This window comes from Muscardinus avellanarius, assembly GCF_963383645.1.
Source record: "Muscardinus avellanarius genome assembly, chromosome: 2".
NCBI classification, from domain to species: domain Eukaryota; kingdom Metazoa; phylum Chordata; class Mammalia; order Rodentia; family Gliridae; genus Muscardinus; species Muscardinus avellanarius.
The window spans coordinates 125,989,024-126,014,750 of record NC_137787.1 but is presented as its reverse complement, the minus strand read 5'-3'; the positions used below and the strand labels follow the sequence as shown (position 1 = coordinate 126,014,750).

Here is a 25,727-nt window from a genome sequence, read left to right as displayed (position 1 = left end):
CCCTCATCTTAAGCACCACCAGAAGCTGAACCAGTTCTGCAGTGTGACAGTGCTTCAAGAGGTCTACACCAAGCTGTTCAATCAGTTGAATGAAAATTCAGCCTGGCTTTGCAACAGGACCTGCCCTCCACTGCCCCTGGATTTGTCATCCAAGTTGTTCTGGTGACAAAGCCCAATACACATGAGGCCATCTATAGAAACTATGAGTTAATGAACAAGGCTTTTTTTCTTCTTCAGTACTAAGGACTGAATTCAAGTGCATTCTACCTCTGAACTACACCCCCAGCCCTAATATATATATATATATATATATATATATATATATATATATATATATATATATATATATATATATGGATATGGATCTCACTAAGCTGCAGATGGCCTAAGTAGCTGAGGCTGTCTGTGAATCTATCATCCGCCTGTCTCAGCCTCCCAAGTACTGGGATTACAAGTGTGTGCCACCACACCCAGATGGAAAAGGTTTATTGCAGCCCAGAAACATAAGGTAGTAGAGAAAAAAGCTGAGAAAAGCAGAAGAAAGCCCTCACTGGGGCAAAAAAAAAAAAAAAAAAAAAAAAAAAAAAAAGGCAGCAAAAGTTACAGAAATCACCTATGAACAGAAGGCAATGAAGGAAACTTCAGAAACTGAAAATGCTGCATTTCTGGCCTGGGTGAAGGCTAAGGGTGATGTCAAGGGCTACATGCTCTGAAAATAGCTGAAGCAAATAAACTGAAGCGGACCCCAGAATATCTGCAGCAGGATGAAGCAGAAGGGCACTGCTTCCAACAGCAAGATTTACTTTGACAAAGACATCCCTAACATGTTCATGAACTCTGCTGGCAGTCTAGGTATGCAGTTTGAGGGGCAGGCCAACAAGCTGAGCTTCACCCTATAAGCTGAGCTAGTGGAGGTCACCACTCTACTACCCTCAGATTACAATGATAGAAATCTTTATCTTGATAAGATGAAACAGAATGCTCCTCCCTCCGCACTTCCTTCTCTGACTCTTCAGGTGACTGTGATGAAAATGAAATGGACTTAATCCAGTCTCTTCCCAGGGAATGGAGGGCAAGGGTTGACGATTTGGGGTTTTATTCAGGTAAGTAGGTTATATGACTTCTGATAAGATGTACAAAGTTTGACCTCTGACTTGCAGGCACCAATTTTGTCCCTTTGAAGCTGGCTCAATTAGGGATGCCGTCACTAAAAAGCAGGAGATGCTGTTGGCTCCAAGTGATTTGATTTACTGTATGGGAAAATGAAGTCCACCATTCACCAGGCAGACCAGTGAGTAACACTAGCAACTGAACAAACTCACCTGCACGTTTGCCAGTAGAGCTGTGGAAAAGCAGATGCAGAAAACATCAGGCTTCCTGGCACTTTTGTCAGTGCATGTATGGGTTGTTTTAGAAGTGAGCTTCTTTGACCCTTCCTAAGGAAGAACTGGTGCTAGGTTTTGTAAATTTTCTGTACACTACACTCCTTGGTGGGAATTTCTGACTACATTTCCATAGTCAAAGCTTGGTGACCACCACAGAATTCTTTTTGAAACTTTATTTTTAGCCACTGTAGAATGTGCTTGATGGATTATGTAGGCACCCCACCCACCCCCCAAAAAAAGCAAAAACAACTCCTAGGAAGGGATTCAAGGGCTTCTGATTGTGTTCTTGCTTACTGGTACACACTTACTGAACTACTTGCAAGGACCAGGAGAATATCATGCTGTTCATGTTTATCCCTTTGAATATTCTTTTTCAACTCCTACTATACCCCTCTTCCCTACATGAACACCAGAAATGATATTCTCTGACACCAATCAACATCACACTTTTCGTCCCCTGCCCAGGTTTCTGGTTTATCAAATGGGCCTAGAACTCAGTCCAGCTTGCTTCTAATTTAAAACCAGACTTGTCAGGAATTGGAGGAGCATTCAGCCTGCGGAGATAGAAAGTGGTAATTCCCTTTCCTTCAAATTGCCCCTTTCTGTTGTCATTTCTAGCCTAGAGAACTCTCAAACCATGGTTCTAGTCATACTTTGTGTAGGCAGCAAAATGTCCCTGGCCAGAATGGATTTTAATGCACTTAAGACTTCCTGCTTGTAGAAGGTGGCCTGACTCCCAGGGCCAGCTTAGGTGCCCATTATTGAAATACATCTTCCCATTTCAATGCTTGCAATCACTTGTTAGGAGCACCATGACACACCCAGAATCCTGTTCACATACATGCCTGTTTCTTCCACTCTGAGCCTCAGAAAACACCACTCCGCCACAGGTAGACTCAAGAGCAGGGTTTTCTCAGTGTCTGACTAGCATGCTTTCCTCAGGTTCTTCTTGAAAGTCTTTCCAAGACAAACATCATGTGATAGCCTGTCCCTTAACCAAAGAAGAGACTCATGAAGTCCTGCTACAATTGTTCCTACCATATCCTCTTTAAACAGAAAAATACAAGCCAGGTGTGGTGGCACACGCTTATAATCCCAGTACTTGAGAGACTGAGACAGGAGGGTCACAGGTTTGCACCCAGCCTCAGCACCTTGTGAGGCTTTCCACAACTTAGTGAGACCCTGTTTCAAAATAAAGAATAAAATAGGACTGAGGATGTAGCTCAGAGGTACAATGCCCCTGGGTTTAATCCTCAGTACCGCAAAAAAATAAAATAACACAAATGTCATCATAAATCCAATGATAGTGAATATAAGTCTGAGCAGTAAAATCATGAAAGTCAGCTATCTCCTTTATCTGGGATAACTCATCCAACCAGCTATGTGACTCTGTTTTTAAAGCTTATTGGAACATCTGATTTTTAAACATTTGAATTCTAAATATGTGATAACCTGCAGTTTTGTAGGCACTGAAGTTAATGGTTGCTATTTATAAGTGGAACTTCTATCAAAATAAGTGACTTTATAAATTCAGTTTTAATAGGCTTTTCCAAGAAACAATCACCTTGATAGAGTGTTTCTCACTCATTAAACTTTGCAAAAGCAATTAAAAAAATCAATTGTGTGTTAGTGAGTTAATTTCGGACACTCTCTAGGATGTCAAAATCACATTGTCTTGATTTCTATAACTATTCAGTAAGTCAGGTATAAAAGTTTTATATCTTTTTATATTATTGGTTTGGCTTAAAAATTCCTTGCAGACAGGCACAGTGGCACACATATATTTAGCCTCTCAGTACTTGAGAGGCTAAAACAGAAGGATTATGAGTTCAAGGTCAGCCTTAGCAACTTAGCAAGACCCTGTCTCAAAATGAAAAATAAAAAGGATGGGGATGCAGCTCAGTGACAAAGTACTGGTTAAATCCCCAATACATCTATATGCGCACACTCGTGCACACGCGCGCACACACACACACTTTGCATTTTTATATAAATATTAAAATAAGATGGTTAATTTCTATTAAGTATCCCAACAAGGTTTTAGGTGGAACTATAGGGAATCCCAATCAATTTTAGGAGCAATTACAATATTATTGAGTCTTCATTTATTTAGGTCTTTAATTTCTCTTAGGGATGTTTCATAGTTTTATTTATTTATTTTTGTGGTACTGGGGATGGAACCCAAGGGCTTTCTACCTCCGGACTATACTCCCAGACCTATTTTATACTTTATTTGGAAACAGTATCTCACTAAATTGTTGAGAGCCTCACTAAGTAGCTGAGGCTGGCTTCCAACCTGTGTAATCCTCTTGTCTCAGCCTCCCAAGTGCTGGGATTACAAGCGTGCGCCACCATGCCCAGCTTCATAGTTTTAAATATACAAGTCTTTATACCTTTTGTCAGACTAATCCTTAAGGGTTTTATATTTCTTATGGGTACTATGATTTTCTTAAATTTTAATTTATGTTTGTTGATATGTATGTATGTATGTATGTATGTATGTATGTATGTATCAGTTTCCTGTGGCGGCTATAATAAATTATCCCAAACAACAGAAATTTGTTCTTTTATAGGTCTGGAGGCCAAAAGTCCAAAATAGAGATGTTGACAGGGCCACGCTGCCTCCAAAGTGTCTGGAGCAAAATTCAGCTCAAGCTTCTCTCTGGCTTCTAGTGGCTGCCAAATATGTGTTGACATTCCCTGGCTTGTAACCACATCACTCCAACTTCTACTCCATCTGCATTCCACCTTCTCATATGTGCATAATCTCTCTACCTCAGTGTTATAAGGACAATTACTAATGAACCCAGGGCCAACTGGATAGTTTTGGATGGTCTCATCTCAAAATCCTTCACTTAATAACATTTTTGAAGACTCTTTTTCCAAATAAGGTAAAACTCACAGGTTTCAGAAATTAGGGCATAAAAACATCTTTGAGGGGGCACCTTTCAGCATACTACAATGTAGAAATAAAATGGAATTGAGTATCAATGATTTTGTATTACGCTACACATTATATATCATGCTACACAGATGATTGTTATCTCTGAAAAAGGCATTTTTACTTGTTCCTTTCCAATCTGCAAGTCATTTATTTCTTCTTGACTTAATGTACTTACAGGTTCAAAAACATACTAAATGTAAGTGTTGAAAGCAAACACCCTTGCCTTACTTCTGATCTTTGAAAAAAAGTAGTTTCCCACCAATGAGTATGATATTTGCTTTAGCTTTTTTTTAAATAAATGTACATTACCAGATTAGGAATGTTCTCCTGTATTGTTAGTTTGCTTAGAAATTTTTTCAGAAATGGTTGTTGGATTTTGTCAAATGCTTTCTATCTACTAAAGTGATCATATTGATTCTTGTTAGAAAATATATCAATTAATTATATTAATTTTCAAAGGAACAGATTTTGGTTTTATTAATTTTTCTGTATAGTTTTTGTTTCTTACTCTATTTTCTGCTCTGATTTATCTTCTTATGCTTTTCTTTGGGCTTAATTTTCTCCTCTTCTATTCTAGTTCTTAAGAATGAAGATAACATCACATATTTGGGAACCTTCTTTTCTAATATAGGCATCTGGTATTTCTAATATAGGCATCCATGATTACTGATTTCATGGGTCCCATAAATTCAGATGTTTTCTTTTTTTTCTTTCTTTCTTTCTTTTTTTTTTTTTTTTTTTTTTTTTGCGGGACTGGGGATGGAACAGAGGGGCATTCTACCTCCAAGGTACACCTCCAGCCCTATTTTTTATTCTTTATTTTGAAACAGGATCTCATTGAGTTGCAAAGGGCCTAAGTAGCTGAAGCTGGCCGCGAACTGCAATCCTTCTGTCGCAGCCTCCCAAATGCTGGGATTACAAGCATGCAGCACAACATCCGGCTCAGATGTTTTCTTTTTCATTTATCTTATTTGTTCTTCATCTCTCAGGAATCCTTGCCCTTCATTAACTGGTTTTGAAAACTATTCTTATTTATTTTATTTAGTTTTTCAGCTGTTTCTGAGAAATGGTAAATCCAATCCCTGTTCTCTTGGCCAGAAGATGAATATATTGGTAATGTTTTCAAAAGAAACAGAAATTCCTATTTACCAACATATAAAACTCAGTCAATTCTTTTTTATTAGATACTCAATACATGAGCAATCAATTTCCTTTCCCATTAAACTGGTTTCTCTTCTCAAGTTTTGTTCTGCTTTATAATCTTTTCTAAACAAATAAATTATGCTACTGTTCAATTATCCTTTCAATAATGCAGACATATTAAAGTAACAAGTTGATGTGTGTATGCTACATCTTACATATTTCTAAAATGCAACTACTTCTACCCATGTCACTGACAATGCCATAGTCTAGACCACCATCATCTATAACCAGGTTTACTGCAACTGACTGATTTGACTCAGTCTTTCTCAACTTAGTTCATTTTCTGCATTCCATCCAGGATAAAAGAGAAAAAACACAAAAAGAAAAAAATGAGGAAGAGGAAGGAAGGAAAGAAGTTTTGTTTGATGACTTTACTGTTGAAATCTCATTAGACTGACCAAGTTAAGATACCTGAACTGAGACAAACAAACTCAGCAGATAAAATGCTATTAATCTTTAATCTTTACCTTATCTATTTTGTATCAAACTAGACTCCACTCTTTCATCATCACTACTTTCCGTCTTTTGGAGTAACAAAGGAGCACACAGGACTAATGTAAGGTGCGTGTGTGTGTGTGTGTGTCTGTGCAAGTGCACGCATGCATGTGCGTGTCTGTCTTCTGGGAAGAGCAAAGAGCAGTGAACTACTTGGGAAGACAGAAGAGGGGTACAAACGATGAGAGAAGAAAGGTACAGGAAGAATGATTCTTATTTGCCTTGTTAAATGACCTTAAAAGGCATAAAAAAAATGAGGCCTACAGACACAAGGAAAAACCTATTCAAAGCTATTTTTACTAGTCTTCAGTGTTCATAAATAACAGAAGGTAAAGAGGAACAGAGTGGGACAGAAAGGAGAAGTCTAATAGCTAACCAGAACCTCTGGGTTCTCATTCTCACCAAGTTCTTTTTTTTAAATAAGTTGTTATTTCCCCTTATTTTAAGTATATCCAAATATGGTCAATTAAAGTTTTTATTTCTGGGTTAATAAAAAACTGAACTATTTAAAACTACTGAGGTTTTATTTTTAAAGTGATTACCTGTAAATATTATTACTGAAGTTAATCTAGTAATAGGTTATAAATTTTCTGAAGCAAAGTAGGCCCTCTAATTTAAAAGCACCACAATAGAGGTGAGGTAACGATTTTCTAAATCAGAAAGAATTGGTGGCAACAGTGGGAGAAAGTTGATCACATTCTAAGAAATCATATGAGTATTCTTTAAAAAATCCTAAGAGAGAAAAAGTAGTATGTGTATGTTGGAATTTGCAAAAAAAAAAAATCAATTAATAGTAAGCTTCATGATAGAGTAAAATAAAACTTTTATGAGCTTAGAATAAATTATCTAAATATAACAGCTTGAGGATAAATCTATATTTCCAAAGATATTAGCTAGGCGTAGTGTTGCACACCTGTAATCCTAGTACTTGGGAGGCTGAGACAGGAAGATCGCAGGTTCCAGGACAGTTTCAGCAAGTAATGAGATTCTCATCTATCTAGCAAGAACCTATTTCAAACTAAAGATAAAATAAGGCTGGGGTGTAGCTCAGGGTAGAATGCCCCTGGGTACAAATCCTCAGTGCCACCAAAAAACACAAAAAAGAGAGAGATATTTGTTCCCTCACTACTGACAAAGTTTGTCAGAAACTGGTAATAGTATAAACCTTTCTAGTAATCTTCTGATATACCCTTCTTGAGATTGAGAAATAAACATTTGACCTAGCAAATCTGCATGTAGGAATTAAAGCTAAGGATAAAAATGAAACAAATATAATTAAGTTTAGCACAGCATTTTTAATGCATTTCTTTAACAAAATAAGTATCAGTAGAGATCTGGTCATGTGGATTATGGTAAAATCAACAATATGTAAGTATTAAAACTTTTGTGGGTTGATCTATTTTTATCTCACCTTGAGCCAGGCCCATACCACTACTGAGTCAAATAAAATATAATAAAAAAATTAAGGTATGGGATAGCAATGCTAGCTTCTGTTTAGGCAAAATGATCTGTTTATTCCTGAGTTAGAGAAGGCAAGGGGAAAGCATGTATGTAGGCACATGTGAAGCTAAGAGATACTGAAATGTTAACAAAGATGCTATCTCTGCATAGTGAGGTAACTGGATATTTTTGCTTTATACTCTTTGTATTCTTCTGGAGTGTCTGGATTTTTTTCGACAAGTATATATAACTTTTATACAAATATATTAAAAGAATGTTTAAGATTTGTAAATCATAAAATTCCTTACAAGCCCTTCCATTGTGTATCATCACTGAACTAAGTGGTATTATAAGAATTCTCATAAAATATATAACATTTACATTGAGAACAGTTAGAATCCATGCATTTAATAAAAAGAATCTGTATCTAGAGAATATAAACATTTAAAGATCAAAACCAGGTGAACTGCCCATCTGCTGCTTAAAAGAATCTAAAGCTATTTACATGTCAAAGTGCTCCATTAATAATCCTAAACAGCCAGGCATGGTGGCGCACACTTGTAATCCCCGCACTTGGGAGGCAGAGACAGGAGTATCACACAGGTTCGAAGCCAGCCGTGCTGGCTTAAGAGACCCTGGTTCCAAAATATAAAAAAAGTATAAAATATGTCTGAAAGTGTAGCCCGGAAGTAGAAGGGCTTCCAGGAACCCCAGTACCACACACACACACACACACACACACACACACACACACACACACACCTAAATAGTCACAGAGCATACCACCTAGTTCATTCCCAGTATTATTCTCCTAGAAAAAAAAAATTTTTTTAAATATCCATTTAGGTTAGTTAATGAGCAGTCCAGGAAGTGAGATTATCATAGTATCCCAAAGAGGCACAGCTACAAGTATTTCCTCTACCTACACGCATCTTCTATCTAGAGCTACATAATAGTAAAACCTGTTTGTCACATTCTATAGTAAGAAAATACTTAGTTAGAAGCATTTTTCCTAATTCTACCAAATTTAATAATAAATTTTAACATATCATAATCATAAATTTTCAAATTTTTCTACTATATTTTATGACATAAAACTGTATCAAAGAAAATTTTAAGAAAATTAACTACTACATACCAGAACTTATATTAGGCCAAATACTCATCTAGTCAATAATCACTAATCAAGATTCATGTATTCAATTATTTGAATAATTCATAAAAGTCACTGTTGCCAGTGTGAAGAAGATGTAAATTGTACTCTTTCAGTTCACAGGCCACCATCTCATAGGTACAGAATGGACCCCCAACTCAATTCCATATCTCAAAACACCCATTATAAAAATGTGTGTGTGTGTAGCTGGGCATGGTGGCACACGCTTGTAATCCCATCATTTGGGATGTTGAGACAGGAGGATCAGGTTCACAGACAGCCTCACCCTGTTTCAAAGTAAAGAATAAAAAATAGGGCTAGGGGCATAGCTCACAGCTAGAATGCCCCTGGGTCCCAACCCCAGTACACACACAAAAAAAAGTGTGTGTATGTGTTTGTATACAATGTGCCACATATGTATATTATGAATTATATAAATAATTATTGAAATATGATAAGTATGAGTAAACAAATGCCTAGTGCTATCTAGTTAGGTTATAAGACCATACAAATGAATTGAATCCTAAAATGACAAGTTTGCTAAATCAAGAGAGAGAAAATGTACACCAAACAAAGCAAATGTTGAAGATAAATGTTCAAAGAAAAAAAGAACATGAAGAACATGGTATTTCTCCTGGTCCTCACAAGCAGGTCAGTAAATGTGTAGTGTGTAGCACTACGCAAAAACGAAATCAGAAGTACTTTGAATGCATTCTTAAGAAATGACTTTTTTTTATAATAAAAAAAGATGACAAAGATGAGCTGGAGTATCACATAAAAAGATACTGGTTTGAGTAATAAGAAAAAAAAGCAGGAAAGAATCCCAAATCATAGCTCTTAGTGAATGAAGAATACGGCAGAAGAGCTAAGAGCTCAGAGATCAAACAGTAAGCTATTATCAGTAACCAAGTTACATGGTGGGCATACAGTTATGAGTATTTACCGTGTTTGTGAATGAAATACAAATTTAAAGAAAAATATATGATTCTTCATTTTTCAACATGTTGAATTTCAAGCCCCATGCCATACAGACCAAGATGTTCAAAAGAACCTAAAAATACAATGTTTAGAGTCAGTGCATAAGACTAGGAGACAAATGTAAATGAGAAACGGTTGAAGATATGTGAGATTACCAAAGAATAGAGAAGAGAATCAATGATAAAGCTTGGAAGAGACTAATAAAGAAAAGCCCAAGAAAATCAAAAAGTTCAAGAAAGGGAGAATAGTCATCTACAAAAAAATGCCATTAATGTCACAATTAAATCACCTTATCAAAAATGGTTTCAGTAGGATGCTGAAAGTAAAAGGGAAAATACTAGAAAACTAAAGGATAAAAGGAAGGCAAAAAAAAAAAAAGGTAGCCACAATAAGCAGGAACTGTTCCAAAATTGTACTGTACAGTTGCCTAAATGTACTGGCCATTGAAACTTTTCCATAAGTATCATTCTTTGTTCTGGAGGCTCACCAAGTAACAGGAGAGATTAAAAGCAAGGAGACAGCCGGGCGTGGTGGCACACACTTGTAATCCCTGCGCTTGGGAGGCTGAGACAGAAGGATCGCGCAGGTTCCAAGCCAGCCTCAGCTGGCTTAAGAGACTCTGTTTCCAAATAAAATATAAAATAGGTCTGGGAGTGTGGCCCGGAGGTAGAAGGCCCCTGGGTTCCATCCCCAGTACTGCCAAAAAAAAAAAGCAAGAAGGAAAAAATCAATATAGAGGGAGAGTTAAGCTGAGCTTGGTGGCACACACTTGTAATACTAGTACTTGGGAGGTTGAGACAGGAGGGTTGCAGGTTCAAGGACAGCCTCAGAAAGTACTGAGACCCTCATCAACCCAGCAAAACTGTTTCCAAATAAAAATAAAATAGGGCTGGGGGTGTAGCCCAGAGGTAGAATGCCCGTGGGTTCAATCTCCAGTAGAAATGAAGAGGGGGAAGGAGGTACGGAGAGAAAAGGAAAGAAAAGGAAAAAAAGCTAAATGAAAGAATTGACAGAAGAAATAAAGATGGATTGGGAAAGGGGGAAGGAGAGAGAAGAAAAGGGGAAAGAAGAGGGGGAGAAAGAAGGGGAGAGTTAAAATAAGTGCCAGAAGGAATAAAGATGGGTTCCAAAGTATACAGTAAAGGAGACAGAAAGAAAAACAGTAAGAAAGGTATGAATGAAAACAATGCAGATAGGCAGAACGCTCTCACACGAGGAAATTCATTTTAAATAGGCTCAACGTCAATACCCAAAAGTAAAAGAACATCAAGTTGGCTAAATAAGAATATTAAAGGTTTAGAATAGCAGCAATAGAGAAGGGGGCCTAGGGTGGGATAGGGAGCAGACAGTAGCACATTTATAGTACGACTGTTGCAATTTCCATTGTCATTCCATAACTCAGACACCTAAGGAACCTAATCTAAGTAGATAGTTTGAAGCTTCACATTTATAACTCCAATCTATTCCACTGAAAGTCTAAATATTCCAATCTCCAAAGATCTGAAAACTAAAAGCCACCTGAAGCAACAGTAACTGCAGACTAAAGTATAACCAATAAGTTTCCGAAACCTTTTGAATATCTTTTTTTTTTTTTTTTTTTTTTTTTTTGGTGGTACTGGGGTTCCTGGAAGCCCTTCTACCTCCGGGCTACACTCCCAGACCTATTTTTACATTTGTTTTAAATTTGGAAATAGGGTCTCCTAAGCCAGCATGCGCGGCTGGCTTCGAACCTGCGCGATCCTCCTGTCTCTGCCTCCCAAGCGCGGGGATTACAAGCGTGCGCCACCACGCCCGGCTTTTGAATATCTTAAAACCACCAGTATGAAGCAATTAGAATTCACAAGAGAATGTGTGGGCCAAGAGTTTTTAATGTGAACCTTCTTCCTAAACACTTCATATAAGAAATATCATTTAATCAGACCAAAAGGGGGATAAAAATATTATCAAAAGTGATACTGACAAGTAGTTAATGAAGTCAGATGGTCACTCCCATATACCTAACAGGCCAAGAGGTCTCATTTACTTATATCATTTGCTGGGTAAGCTAAAATAACAGCATTGCTTGTAATTTATTATTCATAAGTATACTATTTTAGAAAGTCTGAGACAAAATTAAAAATTTATTTAACATAGCATTACTTTTAGGTAAATCGTAACCAACAATACAATGAGAAATTTAAAAAACCATGCATTTCCCCAATCCTTTCATTCAAGTTGGCTCCTCATTCTTCCTTGTAAAAACACAATGTTATGCCGAGTGTGGTGGTGCGGCTTGTAGCTTGTAATCCCAGTGTTTGGGAGACAGAGACAGGAGGATCGCGCAGGTTCAAAGCCAGCTGTGCTGGTTTAAGAGAACCTGTTTAAAAAAAAAAAAGTATAAAATAGGTCTGGGAGTGTAGCCCAGAGGCAGAAGGGCTTCCAGGATCCCCAGTACCACCAAAAAAAAAAAAAAAAAAAAAAAAAAGCGTGTGCTACTACACTTTAAAAAAAAAAAAAAAAAACATTGTTATCCCTTCAAACATTTTTAAAACTAACTTTTTAATTTTCAAGTCAGCATTAAAATCTAAGTCCCTAAGAGACCAAATGCCACTGTCCTCTTCTAAACATCGAACTGCAGAGTATTACACAAGAGATCAATTTTAGTTTGGATTTAGACTGTTGCCTTTGCCCTCAAGAAAACAAGGAATGTTGGAAGTGGGGCTTGGTTGCTAAGGAGGGTCCCTTAGGGATCATACAAGGTCTATGCTCTGTCTCCAGCCTCCATAATGTTATATTCCCCTCCCCTCATTGAAGACGACTGCTGGCATAGACGGAAGTCTGGAATCTCCAAAACCATGAGCAAAAATATTTTTCATTCCTCTAGATTGTGTGATAAACTGTCTCAGATTATAGCAGTGAAAAAAATTAACCAAAGCCAAGCATGGTGGCACACACTTGTAATCCCAGCATTCGAAGGGCTGAGACCAGAGGCTCATGGTTCGCAGACAGCCACAGCTATTTAGGCCCTCTGCAACTTAGTGAGAACCTGTTTCAAAATAAAGAATTAAAGGGGGTGGGGGCAGGGGGTGTAGCTTGGCGGTCAAATGCCCCTAGGTTCTATATCCCCAGACGCACAGGGAAAAAAAAAAATGACTGAAACAGGAAGATACGATAAAACTAGAAAAATTAATGTTTAATATCTGTTATATGTTTGGAAATGTGAATCCTCATAACAATGCAAGGGTAGATGATAAAGTAGTTCAGGCCCGAGCAATGACATCAGGGATAAATAATCATCTTAGGCAAAAACTGAAGGACAGATCACAGAGAATTTGCACTTACGTTAAATTGTGACTGAGGTGAAACTGCACTTACATGAAATAAAGGTGACCTTCCATTTGGCATCTGGGTTGAGATTGTGAGAATACAAAACAGAGAAGCTTTGTCACCAGTGTTGAGAATTAAGACTTCTACCAGGCACAGAAGGTTGAAAAAATATCAAGAACTCTTGCATTATAGTAAATTTTGAGTCTTTAAAAAATGAAAAAGGCTGTGTGTGGTGATGCACACTTGTAATCCCTGTGCTTGTGAGGCTGAGACAGAAGGATAGCACAGGTTTGAAGCCAGCCTCAGCTACTTAGTGAGGGTCTCAGCAACTTAGCAAGACCCTGTTTCCAAATAAAATACAAAATAGGTCTGGGAGTGTAGCCCGGACGTAGAAGGCCCCTGGGTTCCATTCCCAGTACCACCACCAAAAAAAAAAAAAAAAGGAAAAGAAAAAGGTCTAACATTTATAAAGAAATTACCATCTTATGTTCTAAATCAGTCATGATACTAAAACTAACAAGAAGTGGTAACATATGGTGAATATCAGCCCCCAAAAACCTATGATCCAATTTTTAAAATATAAAAAGTCTTAGAATAAATACAAAATTACACATATGACTCAAAATTAAATTGGCATTTAGAAACAAGCAAAATACACTAAGAGTAAAGATAATAAAGACAAAACTTGTCTTAAATATAATATAGTAGATAAACAGGTAAACAAGTCAACATAAAATAGAATAACTATCAAACAGCAAGTATTAGGGAAACGGTGATATGTAAACATTACATGGTGTGTGTGTGTATCTATATATACAGATGTTTGAACAAGGATTTACTGGAAAGGTAGAAAATATTTTTCAGGCCCAACTTAACAAAGAAGCAAAGATAACAAAGGTTCAGAGAACTGAGAGTATATTTGATATTATATGTTATTTATTACATGCAATATAAAATATGCCATATGAATAAAATGTAGTCTTCGTACACAGACAAGATAGATCCCAAAGGAATTGGACAAAAAAAATATTCAGAAGGTATTTATGTGTAAGGCACAGATTATATTAGTAGTTGTAAAATTCAAGGGAAAAGGAAGATAAAATTTAAATAGGGATTAAAGGCAAATAATTTAGTAGGAAAATTTCAGGATTTAGAGCTAAATAACTCTAGCCAGGCATGGTGGCACAAGCTTGGGAGGCTGAGACAAGAGAACAGCAGGTTCATGGCCAGCATCAGCTACTTTGTGATACCCTGTTTCAAAATAAATAATAAAAAACAGGGCTGTGGGTGTATCTCAAATGTAGATATGCCTCTGTGTTCAACCTCCAATATAAAACAAAATTTAAATAAATCTTGGCTAGAATCTCAGATCTGCCACTTTTTAGCATTAGACCTTTGTAAATACAATTTCCTTATTTGTCAAATGAGAATGTCATTATATTATTATAAAGACTTAATAATATTAACAGCAAATGTATATTATCCAATGAATTGTCTTTCAGTTAATGGGTAAACCTCAGCAGTTCCCCTCTCATAACAAATGGTAAAAGTAGGAAATATATGGAAAGAAGTCAAAGATGTTTAGCTTCAGTAGATGCTAATTCTATTAAATGAAGGAGGAATTTAGAACATAAAAGAAGCAGGAGAGCCAGGCATAAATAATCCCTATACTTGGAGGCTGAGACAGGAGGATGGCAGGTTCAAGGACAGCCTTGGCAAGTAGTGAGACTCACATCAACACAGTGAGACCATTTTCTAAATAAATAAAATCAGGCTGGGGTGTAGCTCAAATCCTCAACAACAACAACAACAAAAAAGGCAGTAGATATGGAGAATAGAAAAATAAACTCAATTTTTCAATAGGAAGGTTTGCTCTGATAGTGGGATAAAGCTCTATTATCACAAAACATCAGAAAGCATGAAAAATGTGCATCTTGAACTCAGCAGACAATTCTAACAAAATCTCAGGGGCCAACAGCATACAAGAAGCAGAAATGAAACAAAGAGTGAAATGTGCAAAGAGAGAGTTTGAGAAATAAAAAAGGTGGCCAGCAGTATTAAGTAATGGATAAAACTGTTGCATGTGGTAATGAAGACCTCCTGCGAATTTTAACAGCAGTTTCAGTAAAATTTGATGGCATTAAACTACAGACATTTAAGAAAAAAACGAGTGGTGAACCAAGCATGGTGGCTCACTCTTGTAATCCCAGTACTTGGGAGACTGAGACAGGAGGATCACAGGTTTGAAGACAGCCTCAGCTAATTATACTCTCTGCAAGTTATTGAGACTTTGTTTCAAAATAAAAAAAGGCAGGGGACTAGGGGTGTAGCTCAGAGGTAGAATGCCTCTGGGTTTCCATTCCCAGTACTGCAAAATAAATAAATAAATAAATAAATCGATTAAGAAAAGAAATAAATGAGTGGTAAAGAAATTGAGAGAAGTCAGGTGTGGTGGTGCACACTTGTAATCCCCACGCTTGGGAGGTGGAGACAGGAGGATTGCGCAGGTTCGAAGCCAGCCTCGCTGGCTTAAGAGAACCTATTTCCAAATTTTAAAAAATTTATAAAAATAGGTCTGGGAGTGTAGCCCGGAGGTAGAAGGGTTTCCAGGAACCCCAGTACCACCAAAAAAAGAGGAAGGAAGGAAGGAAAATTGAGAGAAGGGCTGGAGGGTGTAGCTTAGTGGTGCTTGCTTAGGAGTGCTTGCCTAACATGTGTACGGCCCTTGGTTTCATCCCCAGCATAGGTAGGGTTGGGGGTGAAGGTGATTAGAAGCTACTCTGTGGGTTTTTGCATACATAGAAATAGACTAGATGGTTTTTTCAGCATTTCATATAGCCATATGATGAATAAAGTTACCCTCGACAAAGCTACAAAATATTGAGGAAAATCTTTCTCTAGCTACTCCAAACATAATATATTCTTAAAGGAAAACATAAACCACTTTTTTTTTTTTTTTCCAGTAATGGGGATGGAACCCAGGGGCATTCTACCTCTGAGCAACACCCCAAGCCCTATTTTGTAGTCTTTTTTTTTTTTTTTTTTTGATACAAGGTCTCACTGAGTTGCAAAGGGCCTCACTAAGTTGCTGAGGCTGTTCACGAACCATGATCCTCCAGTCTCTGCCTCCCACCACACCCAGCCATAAACCACCATTTGATAAATGTTATTTTGTTGGGCTATTTCATATCATAAGATTCTTGAAAGAAAAAAAGTTACAAGATTACTAGCAAAGTTGTGCTTGTCGGTGCACACTTGTAATCCCAACATTAGAGAGGCTGAGACAGGAAGATCATTGTTAGCCACTAGCCTCAGCTACTTAGTGAGGTCCTTTGCAACTCAGTGAGACTCTGTTTCAAAATAAAGAATAAGCCAGGAGTGGTGGCTCACGCTTTTAATCCCAGCATTCCAGAGGCTGAGACCAGAGGAACACGGTTCGCGGACAGCCTCAGCTACTTAGTGAGGCCCTCTGCAGCTCAGTAAGACCTTGTTTCAAATAAAGAATAAAAAATAGTGCAGGGGGTGTAGCTTGGAGGTCAAATCCCTCTGGGTTCCATCCCCAAACCCACACCAAAAAAAAAAAGAATAAACCAGGCATGGTAGCACACGCTTGTAATCCCTGTGCTTGGGAGGCGGAGACAGGAGGATCGCTCAGGTTCAAAGCCAGCCAGCCTCAGCTACTTAGTGAGGCTCTCAAGCAACTTAGTGAGACCCTGTTTCCAAATAAAATAGAAATTAGGTCTGGGAATGTAGCCCAGAGGTAGAAGAGTTTCCAGGAACCCCAGTACCACCAAAAAAAAAAAAAAAAGAAAGAAAGAAAGAAAGAAAGAAAGAAAGAAAGAAAGAAAGAAAGAAGAAAGAAAAAAAACAAAATAAAGAAAAAAAATAGGGCTGGAGGTACAGCTCAAAGGTAGAATGCTCCTGGGTTCCACCCCTAGTACTGCAAACATTAGTACAATTAGGAACCATAGGCCTCTTTTCCTAGCCATACCAGAGATTTCAGCTCCTCTGCTAACAAGGCACTCGTGATGCTTACGATGTGGATTTCTGTGACCTTTTAGAATAGATGGTCTCCATGTTTAGATATTAGCAATCGTATATGTGGACATCCACATTTAAAAATGGCAGAGGGAAACAACAATGAAGAAGTAATTCACTTGAACAACTTTCACTGCCACCGGAGACAAGACTGGATCAACCTCAGAGATGGACCCATCACTATATCTGACTCCTCTGATGAGGAAGGGATTCCAGTGCTGGTCACCCCAGCTCCTCAGCAGAATGAAGAAGACCTGGACGATGATGTAATCCTGACAGAGGATGATTCTGAGGATGCCTATGGTGAATTTCTGGATCTTGGGCCTCCTGGAGTCTCTGAATTCACTAAGCCAAGTGGCCCCATTGAAATCATATTCAAGAAATCACTGCCAATTTCAATGTTGTGAGGTTTTATGACCCAGATTTTCTTCTAAAAGTTTATAGTCTTAAGATTTATATTTAGGTCTTTTATCTATTTTGAGTTAATACTTGTATATGGGATTAGGTAAGGGTCCAATTTTATTCTTTTCCATGTAATTATTATTTTTCAACAATATTTAGTTAAAAGATTATTATTTCTACCACCAAATGTTCGTGGAAACCTTGTCAAAAATAACTTGACAATATAGGGAAGAATTTAGCTCTAGGCTTTTATTTAACTCCAAAGGTTTATATATCTGCCTTTAGAACAGTACTACACTGTTTCAATTATTGTAGCTTTATATGGTTTGAAATCAGAAAATATATATCTTCTAGCTTTGTTCTTTTTCAAGATCGTTTTGGTTATCTAGAACCCATATTCCATATTAAGATAGATTTTTTTTCTGAAAAATAAATATATAAATATATGATAGTTTCACCTAAAAAAATAGAAAAAAAAATATTCTCTGGTAAGAAAGAAAGCAAAAAGAAATATTGAAATGTTATCTTTAAGTCATCAAAAGCTTAGTATCAGACAAATGAAACTGTTCTGTGAGATTATCATTGTTAATTTTGGATAAATTGCTATAATACTAGATGTCAAGCACTATGCCAAGCATGGGAAGGAGGGATGGGGAGAGAATGGGGTGGGGATCGGGTGGGGGCTGACTGGGTGATGTGTGCATGTATGTCTACAAAAGTTTGTATCCCACTATGATGTATGAATAAAGTGCACCAATAAAAAAAAAATAAAAAAATTAAAAAAAAAAAAAAAGAAATCTACAGCCGGGCGTGGTGGCGCACACTTGTAATCCCCGCTTGTAATCCCAGCGCTTGGGAGGCTGAGACAGGAAGATCGCGCTGGTTCAGAGCCAGCCTCGCTGGTTTAAGAAACCCTGCTTCCACATTAAAAAAAGTAAAAAATAGGTCTGGGTGTGTAGCCCGTGGGAGTGTAGCCCGAAGGTAGAAGGGCTTCCAGGAACCCCAGTACCACCAAAAAAAAAAAAAAGAAAAGAAAAGAAAAGAAATCTACAAATGAAGAGAATGCAATTTGAATGGTTATGATTATATTGCATCACTGAGTTCAAAAACTCAGAATTTTTTTGTTCATTTTGTTGCTGTTGTTTTTGGTTGGTTGGTTTTGTTTTCAGAAGTAGAAAAAAAGGCCAAGGTGTTAAGAAAAGATTAGGAAAACAGCGTAAAGAAATGTTTAAAGTTTCAGAAAGTAGAGTATTTAAAGGTCACTGAGAAAAGTATGAATCACAAGGAAAAAAGAACTGGCATTTCAAATGCTGCAGGTAGGCCTAAGTTACAGCTCAGGTATGGAAAACCACAGAGGCATTCTCATCCTCAAAGTAAGTTGTTCTGCCTAAGGGATAAGGTGTCACATACCTATAATCACAGTACTTAGGAGGCTGAGATTAAGAGGATTGCAGGTTCAAAGCCAGCATCAGCAACTTAGTGAAGCCCTCAGCAACTTAGCAAGACCTTGTTTCAAAATTTAAAAAACTAAAATAAAATGGAACTGGGGTATGTGGCTCATAAGTAGAATGTCCCTGGGTTCATTATAAAAAAGAAAAAAAAAGCTGGGCGTGGTGGCGCATCCTTGTAATCCCTGGGCTTGGGAGGCGGAGACAGAAGGATCACGCAGGTTTGGAGCTAGTTGCGCTGGCTTAAGAGACCCTGTTTCCATATATATATATATGGTCTGGGAGTATAGCCCGGAGGAAGAAGGGCTTCCAGGAACCACAGTACCACCAAAAAAATTAAAAAAAAAAAAAAGCTGCCAGGCATGGTGGTGCACCCTTGTAATCTCCGTGCTTGGGAGGCTGAGACAGGAAGATCATGCAGGTTCAAAGCCAGCCTCAGCGATGGCTTAAGAGACCCTGTTTCCAAATAAAATATAAAATAGGTCTGGGAGTGTAGCCTGGAGGTAGAAGGCCCCTGGGTTCCATTCCCAGTACCACCAAAAAAAAAAAAGGCTGCCCTACTGAAGTTGGGCAAAGGTTGCCCTAAGCAACTATATCAATTATTACAGAAAATTAGAGCTATATCATTGAGAAATTAAGAGATTTTTGACCCTGATGAATATCAGTTCAAATATCTGCTGCTCTAAAATTGTTCAATACTACTCAGCTTCTCTGAAGATGTTTTTTCACTTAATCATATTTACGCCATTCAGAAAGACCAAAAGATAATATATATGTAAAAAGTTTAACATAGTGCCTGGCAAAACCTAATAATCTAAGAAATCATGAAAATAAAATATAAATATTTCTGTCCTTACAAATAAGAAGCCCTAGCTTTAAAAGAAACAAATAAAAGAGAAAAGACCAACTTATCTGGCTATGCAATCTTTTAAATTTTTATATGTCAAACAAAAATATAAAGCTAGGCCAGGCGTGATGGCCCACACTTTTAATCCCCACACTTGGGAGGCAGAGACAGGAGGATCGCGCAGGTTCGAAGCCAGCCTTGCTGGCTTAGGTGACCCCGTTTCCAAATAAAAATATAAAACATAGGTGTCTGGGAGTGTAGCCCAGAGATAGAAGGGATTCCAGGAACCCAAGTACTACCAAATACATACATATACATACATTATATATATATATAGCTGGGCATGGTGTCGCATGCTTATAATCCCAGTACTTGAGAAGCTAAGACAAGACAGGAGGATCACAGGTCCAAGGCTAGCCTCAGCTACTTAGTAAGGCCTTCTGCAACTTAGTGAAACCTTGTTTTGAAATAAAGAATAAAAAATACAGCTGGGGGTGAGCCCAAAGGTAGAATGCCCCTGGTTTTAATCCCCAGTACCACAAAAAAAAATATATGTGTGTGTGTGTGTGTGTGTGTATATGTATATGTATATGTATTATACTTTATTATATGTTATTATATATTTTAAGTAATATTTTAAAAGATATGATCATGATTGATTCGTTTAAATTATTTTTCTTCTATGACAGATTAAAAACTCTAATAGAAAAAAATATATAGTCAACATACTCGATACTCTAAATAAACTACTCTAGGCCCCCAGTTTAAAAATCCACAAAGATGGCAATGAAAGCTAGATGAATTTTATTCAATACTTCAACATCTGACTCACAATGTGAGAAGGCATTTTATAGCTTATAAAGCTTTAAATGTGGGGTATATTGCCAGGCGTGGTGGCGCACGCTTATAATCCCAGCATTCAGGAGGCTGAGACTGGAGGATCATGGTTCGCAGACAGCCTCAGCTACTTAGTGAAGCCCTCGGCAACTCAGTGAGACCCAGTTTCAAAATAAAGAATAAAAAATAGGGCAGGGGGTATAGCTTGGAGGTCAAATGCCCCTGGGTTCCATCCCCAGACCCGTAAATAAATAAATAAATAAATAAATAAATAAATAAATAAATAAATAAATAAATAAATAAATGTGGGGTATTATGTCCTTAAATAAAACTATTTGAAGCATAAAATAGTGGTAGTATCTAAAGTCTCTGTTAGGTTTAGATGACACCAATTCAATCTTTCACAAAGATTAATGTAAATCTTTTACTAGCTATTTTGGTTAAAACGAAAACATAACTCCAGTACATATTCTTATACTAACCTAATGACTTTTCAATCTATACTACAGAGAAGTATTCCAGACGGCTAGGATGGGGCAGGCTCTGAACCCTCTGAGGAGACCACACAGCTGTACTTCTATATTGATCAGTGTTTCACCCCCACAACCTACAAGGAGTTTCAGTTCAACTTGTATCTGTGCTTACATAATTGTGGCCCACTTTATTTTCAGAATTTCTTTCTAAAACTTTCTAATAAACCATATCAAATCTTTCTCTTACTGATCTCAAAGACAAGAAAAATTAACTTAAAACTGTATTGCTATTCATAATTAACATAGCCAAAATATCCCATGAATTTTTTAAAATTTTAGTACATATGATTACATGAAATTCCTGGGTTTTCCCTCTCTTCTTATCTTTAGAAAAACATCTCCAAATTTCAGCTGGGGAAAACACATTTTGCATTATTTTTTGAATAACTTATTTATTCCTATACCCATGGAAATATAGATTTTGCTACTATGTTAATATTAAATAGAATAAAATATTATGAACCTTTCAATAAATTTAAAATACAAATAAAACCAAGTTATTAACTTTGTTATATCTTCCCTGTGTTTGCTATGTACATGTGGGAGTCTAGGGTTTGGCTAGGAATGTATTTTGAATACTAATTCAAACAATGTTTGGGAGGAAAAAGATGCTACCTCTAGCTAAGTAAAAATGTTGATTAATTATCCATATTGTTTAATATGGATATTATTTATTAATATAGATATTTATTAATATGAATATTAAACATGTTTAATATGTTTGTCAGTTTTTTTAAAGAAAAGTAATTATAATCCAAATTTAATTATAACAATTATTTTATGAGTACTTCAAAGTTTCATATATGAACTATTCCTTGAGTTATAAAAACTCACTTTTCTGCAACTCAGTGAGATCCGGTTTCAAAATAAAGAATATAAAAAATAGGGCAGGGGGTGTAGCTCGAAGGTCAAATGCCCCTGGGTTCCATCCCCAGACCCGCAAAAAATAAAAAAAAATAATAAATAAAAAATAAAAACTCACTTTTATTATTTTGTATTCATCAGTGCAGTCAAAGACTGAAATGTGTATGTAACAACCCTATAACAACATACTACTTAAGTCAGTTGAAAAATTTGTTTACATACAATTTTTATTTCCTACTAAAAATGTACAGATAGCAAACATGGAGCTTCTTACTATTCAGATTCCAAACAAATGAAACTTTCTATAATAAATTTCAGAATAAATTTTAATATAGTATCCTAAGTAACTCTGCACATTAAAAATAATTAACTTGGCCTGGGGGTATACCTCAATTGGTAGAGCATATGGTTTGATTCCCAGCAACACAGAGGGAAAAAACTGAAATAACATATTAACAAAATAGAAAAAGAGAAAAATGCCAGGCGTGGTGGCGCACGCTTGTAATCCCCGCGCTTGGGAGGCGGAGACAGGAGGATCGCGCTGGTTTGGAGCCAGCCACGCTGGCTTAAGAGACCCTGTTTCCAAATATAAAAAAGTATAAAATAGGTCTGGGAGTGTAGCCCAGAGGTAGAAGGGCTTCCAGGAACCCCAGTACCACCAAAAAAAAAAAAAAAAGAAAGAAAAAGAGAAAAATAAATTTAATAAAAGAACTGGGAAATATTACAGGCAGGGAAAGCTCAAAAGGCAACCAAATAAAAATAATTTAATTTATGGGCCACTAAACTTACTTTCATCTAAAAAATTTAAAAATCTCCTAAGTATATCAGCTAAATCAAACAATCCTTTCATACCCACCATCATCCCACACAGACACAGAAAGCAGCCAAGTATTCACTTTCAAAAATGTCTAATAAAAATTATTTTTACCTGTAAATTGTTTTCTGTGACTCTGTTCCACCAAACCATATTGATGGGTACTCCTGATTTACACCTGTCAGCAAGGCAGCCAATAGGGTTCTTTGCTTTCCGTGCCTTTGATCCCATCGGAACTAGCCTCTCCTCCAGCATCCCCAGGCGATACTTCCTTGGCTAGGAAAAAGAAGGAAAGAAACCAGGCCACTCCTAACATCTCCCACACTAATCTAATCTAACATATAGAAAGATATCAGACATGGTGGGAAAGAAAACAAGGAAAATTTCTAAGACACTCTCGACCTAATGTCCTTGTCACCACCCACCATCTCCCACCCCAACCCCACACTTCTAAAATAACCGATAGTACTAACAGTTTGAATGATATTATAAGGCAACAGATGTTGAGAAATATAATTTTATAAGACTAACAGAAATTACTTATCAGCAAAGTAAATGTTTTGTAAATTTTTCCCCCCACTGGAACTTACCTATTCTCACTGTAAATATGAAGAAATAGCTTCAAAAGCATAAAATACAGATTAAAATATTCTCCAAACTGTGTCTTTTTCACAAAGTCATCCTGCTACCTTATTTTCTACAAAGAACTACCCCAGTTAAATAAAGTGACTATTTTCTAAGTAATGGCTTTTTTAAAAATTATTTTAATTCTCTGCACAACAGGCCAGAGTATAAGAACAGTCACTCTATCTTAAACGGGTATTAAACCAATTAACTAAAAAAAAAAAAAAATCAGGCTAAAAAAATAACAAAAAACAATAACACAAATGTCACTGGCTTTTTAAATTTCTGAATTTGAATGGCCTGCTACTGAATGAATTATTTGCCCCATGAAATTATAAACTGGCTAACACTATACAATAGTAAACCACATCAATAGTAGTTATCAGGGCTTTTATACACTCAAATTATGTGATGATAGTTTCCATCTTCTCTTAATTATAAAAAATTGGCATTAAATTGCATCTTAAAAAACATATACATATAGGCCAGGCGTGGTGGTGCAGGCTTGTAATCCCCGTGCTTGGGAGGTGGAGACAGGAGGATCGCGCAGGCTCAAAGCCAGCTGTGCTGGCTTAAGAGACCCTGTTTCCAAATTTTAAAAAAGTATAAAAATAGGTCTGGGAGTGTAACCCTCAGGTAGAAGGTCTTCCAGGAACCCCAGTACCACCAAAAGAAAAAAATACACACACACACACACACACACACACACACACACACACACACACACAGATACATATGTACTAACAGTTTAATTCATACATATATTTGATACATATGTATACATATATATTTCTTCCCCTTCGGAGAATACACTGATACAAGATTGAAATGATAGTTAATACTAAGATAAGAAAATTACACTTACTTATTGTTGTTATGAGGTATAATAAGACTACTGAATAGTTAAAATTTTTCAAAAAAAAAGATAATGTGGTCAGGGAAATTTTTTTAAATCTAGTAAAAAGAACCATATTTTAACTGAAATAATTTTAAAGTAAGTTATTTCTAGTAACACAACTCCTTGGGGAAAGTGTATGGTTAAATTCATACATTTTTATATTCAAAGAAATAACTATCAGGTTTTGATATTAATAAGAGTAACAACCTTAATTAAGCATTTGTTTGTATTTTAGAAAATTCCTGGGCCAAAGATTATCCTAATCCTACCAACAGAAGTTCAAGAAACCAAAGAAAAGTCACAACCAAAACCTATACTAGTCTACTGCCTTTCCTCTTAAGTAAAGCTCTCCAAACATGTTATCATTATAAACATAATTTTCCCCAATAAATAGCAAGAGATTAAATTCTAAAACAAAAGTAAAACTTCCTATGCAATAGTATGCAATACTTTGATGCGGGGGCCTGTACACTGTAGGATGTTTAGTGGTATCCCTGTCTTCTCAGCTAAATAACAATAGCTAAAGACAAGTATCCCACTGTGACAACCAAAAAAGGCTCCAGATATTGACACATTTTCTCTGCAGGCGGGAACAAAACTACCCCTTATGAGTCATTGTCCAAGCAATTACAATGCAAAAAAGAGCCATGGCCTGATTGTAAAAAGATCTAGTCAGCTAAAAACAACTACTGGTGATGAGCTGAATGAAGCAGAAGCTAAATTAGAGGGAAGTCAAATAAATATTCAGGAAATAAGAGAAGCAAGCAAAATCTTATGGGAAAGTTTATTTACGAAAAATTTCTGGATATTTCTGCAAAGTAAAGCAACAACCCCTCTTCCCTTCCAAAGTTCTTACTCAGACTGACCTTGAAAAGGCAATGATAGAAACAGAAGGGGCATTCGCTTAAAGATCCTCTACTTTGGTTAGCATGGCCATTCCCACCAGGCTGGTTATTATAAAGTGGAAGCATTTAAAAATGCCATGTCCTATTGATAACCTGCTTTTCTGCTCCACCGCATATTAAGTGGATGTTGTATACCACAATTCCCAATCCCTGCTTCCTGTAGGAAAATATTCAGCAGAGCCCATAACTTTGTTTACTTCCTCTCTAATAAATACAATATCTACTTTAATCTCTAGTCACTATAAAAAATGATTGTTTTTTTGTCTCTCTTCACAAAATTTAAATGAACCAGTAACATAGCAGTTAAAATAGTTTTAGGATTTCTTTTTTAAAACACCTTTAGTCTTGATTAAGTTTTTGAGAATAAGAAAAAGTTTGAGAATTTATTCTAGAGATGTCTCTCAAGATTATAATGAACATATGAATTTTCTAGGGATCTTGTTAAAATAAAGATTCTGAGGCTGGAAATGTAGGTCATACTTGCTCTGAGATGCACCCCCCCACCCCCCACCCCCCCGCCCAATACTGAGCCTCCAGAAAAAGATTTTTCTTCAATGGGCCTAGAGTGAGGCCTGAGACACTACATTTCTGAAAAGTACCCAACAGTGCAAGA

General features: G+C 36.7%; 1 protein-coding gene across 5 annotated transcripts in view; it reads right to left on the bottom strand.

The window, feature by feature from the left end:
* The window catches only part of PAN3 (poly(A) specific ribonuclease subunit PAN3), a gene marked incomplete at both ends in the record, with an annotated part of 174,037 nt that overhangs the window by 81,316 nt on the left and 66,994 nt on the right, over positions 1–25,727 (bottom strand). For 2 of the 5 annotated variants that reach the window (XM_080689997.1, XM_080689996.1), the window contains one exon: positions 22,802–22,963. The exons of the other annotated variants lie outside the window; for them this stretch is intronic. In XM_080689997.1, the coding sequence (XP_080546123.1) occupies positions 22,802–22,963 (162 nt within the window). The remainder of the gene's footprint in view (positions 1–22,801; positions 22,964–25,727) is intronic. 5 annotated transcript variants of the gene reach the window in all.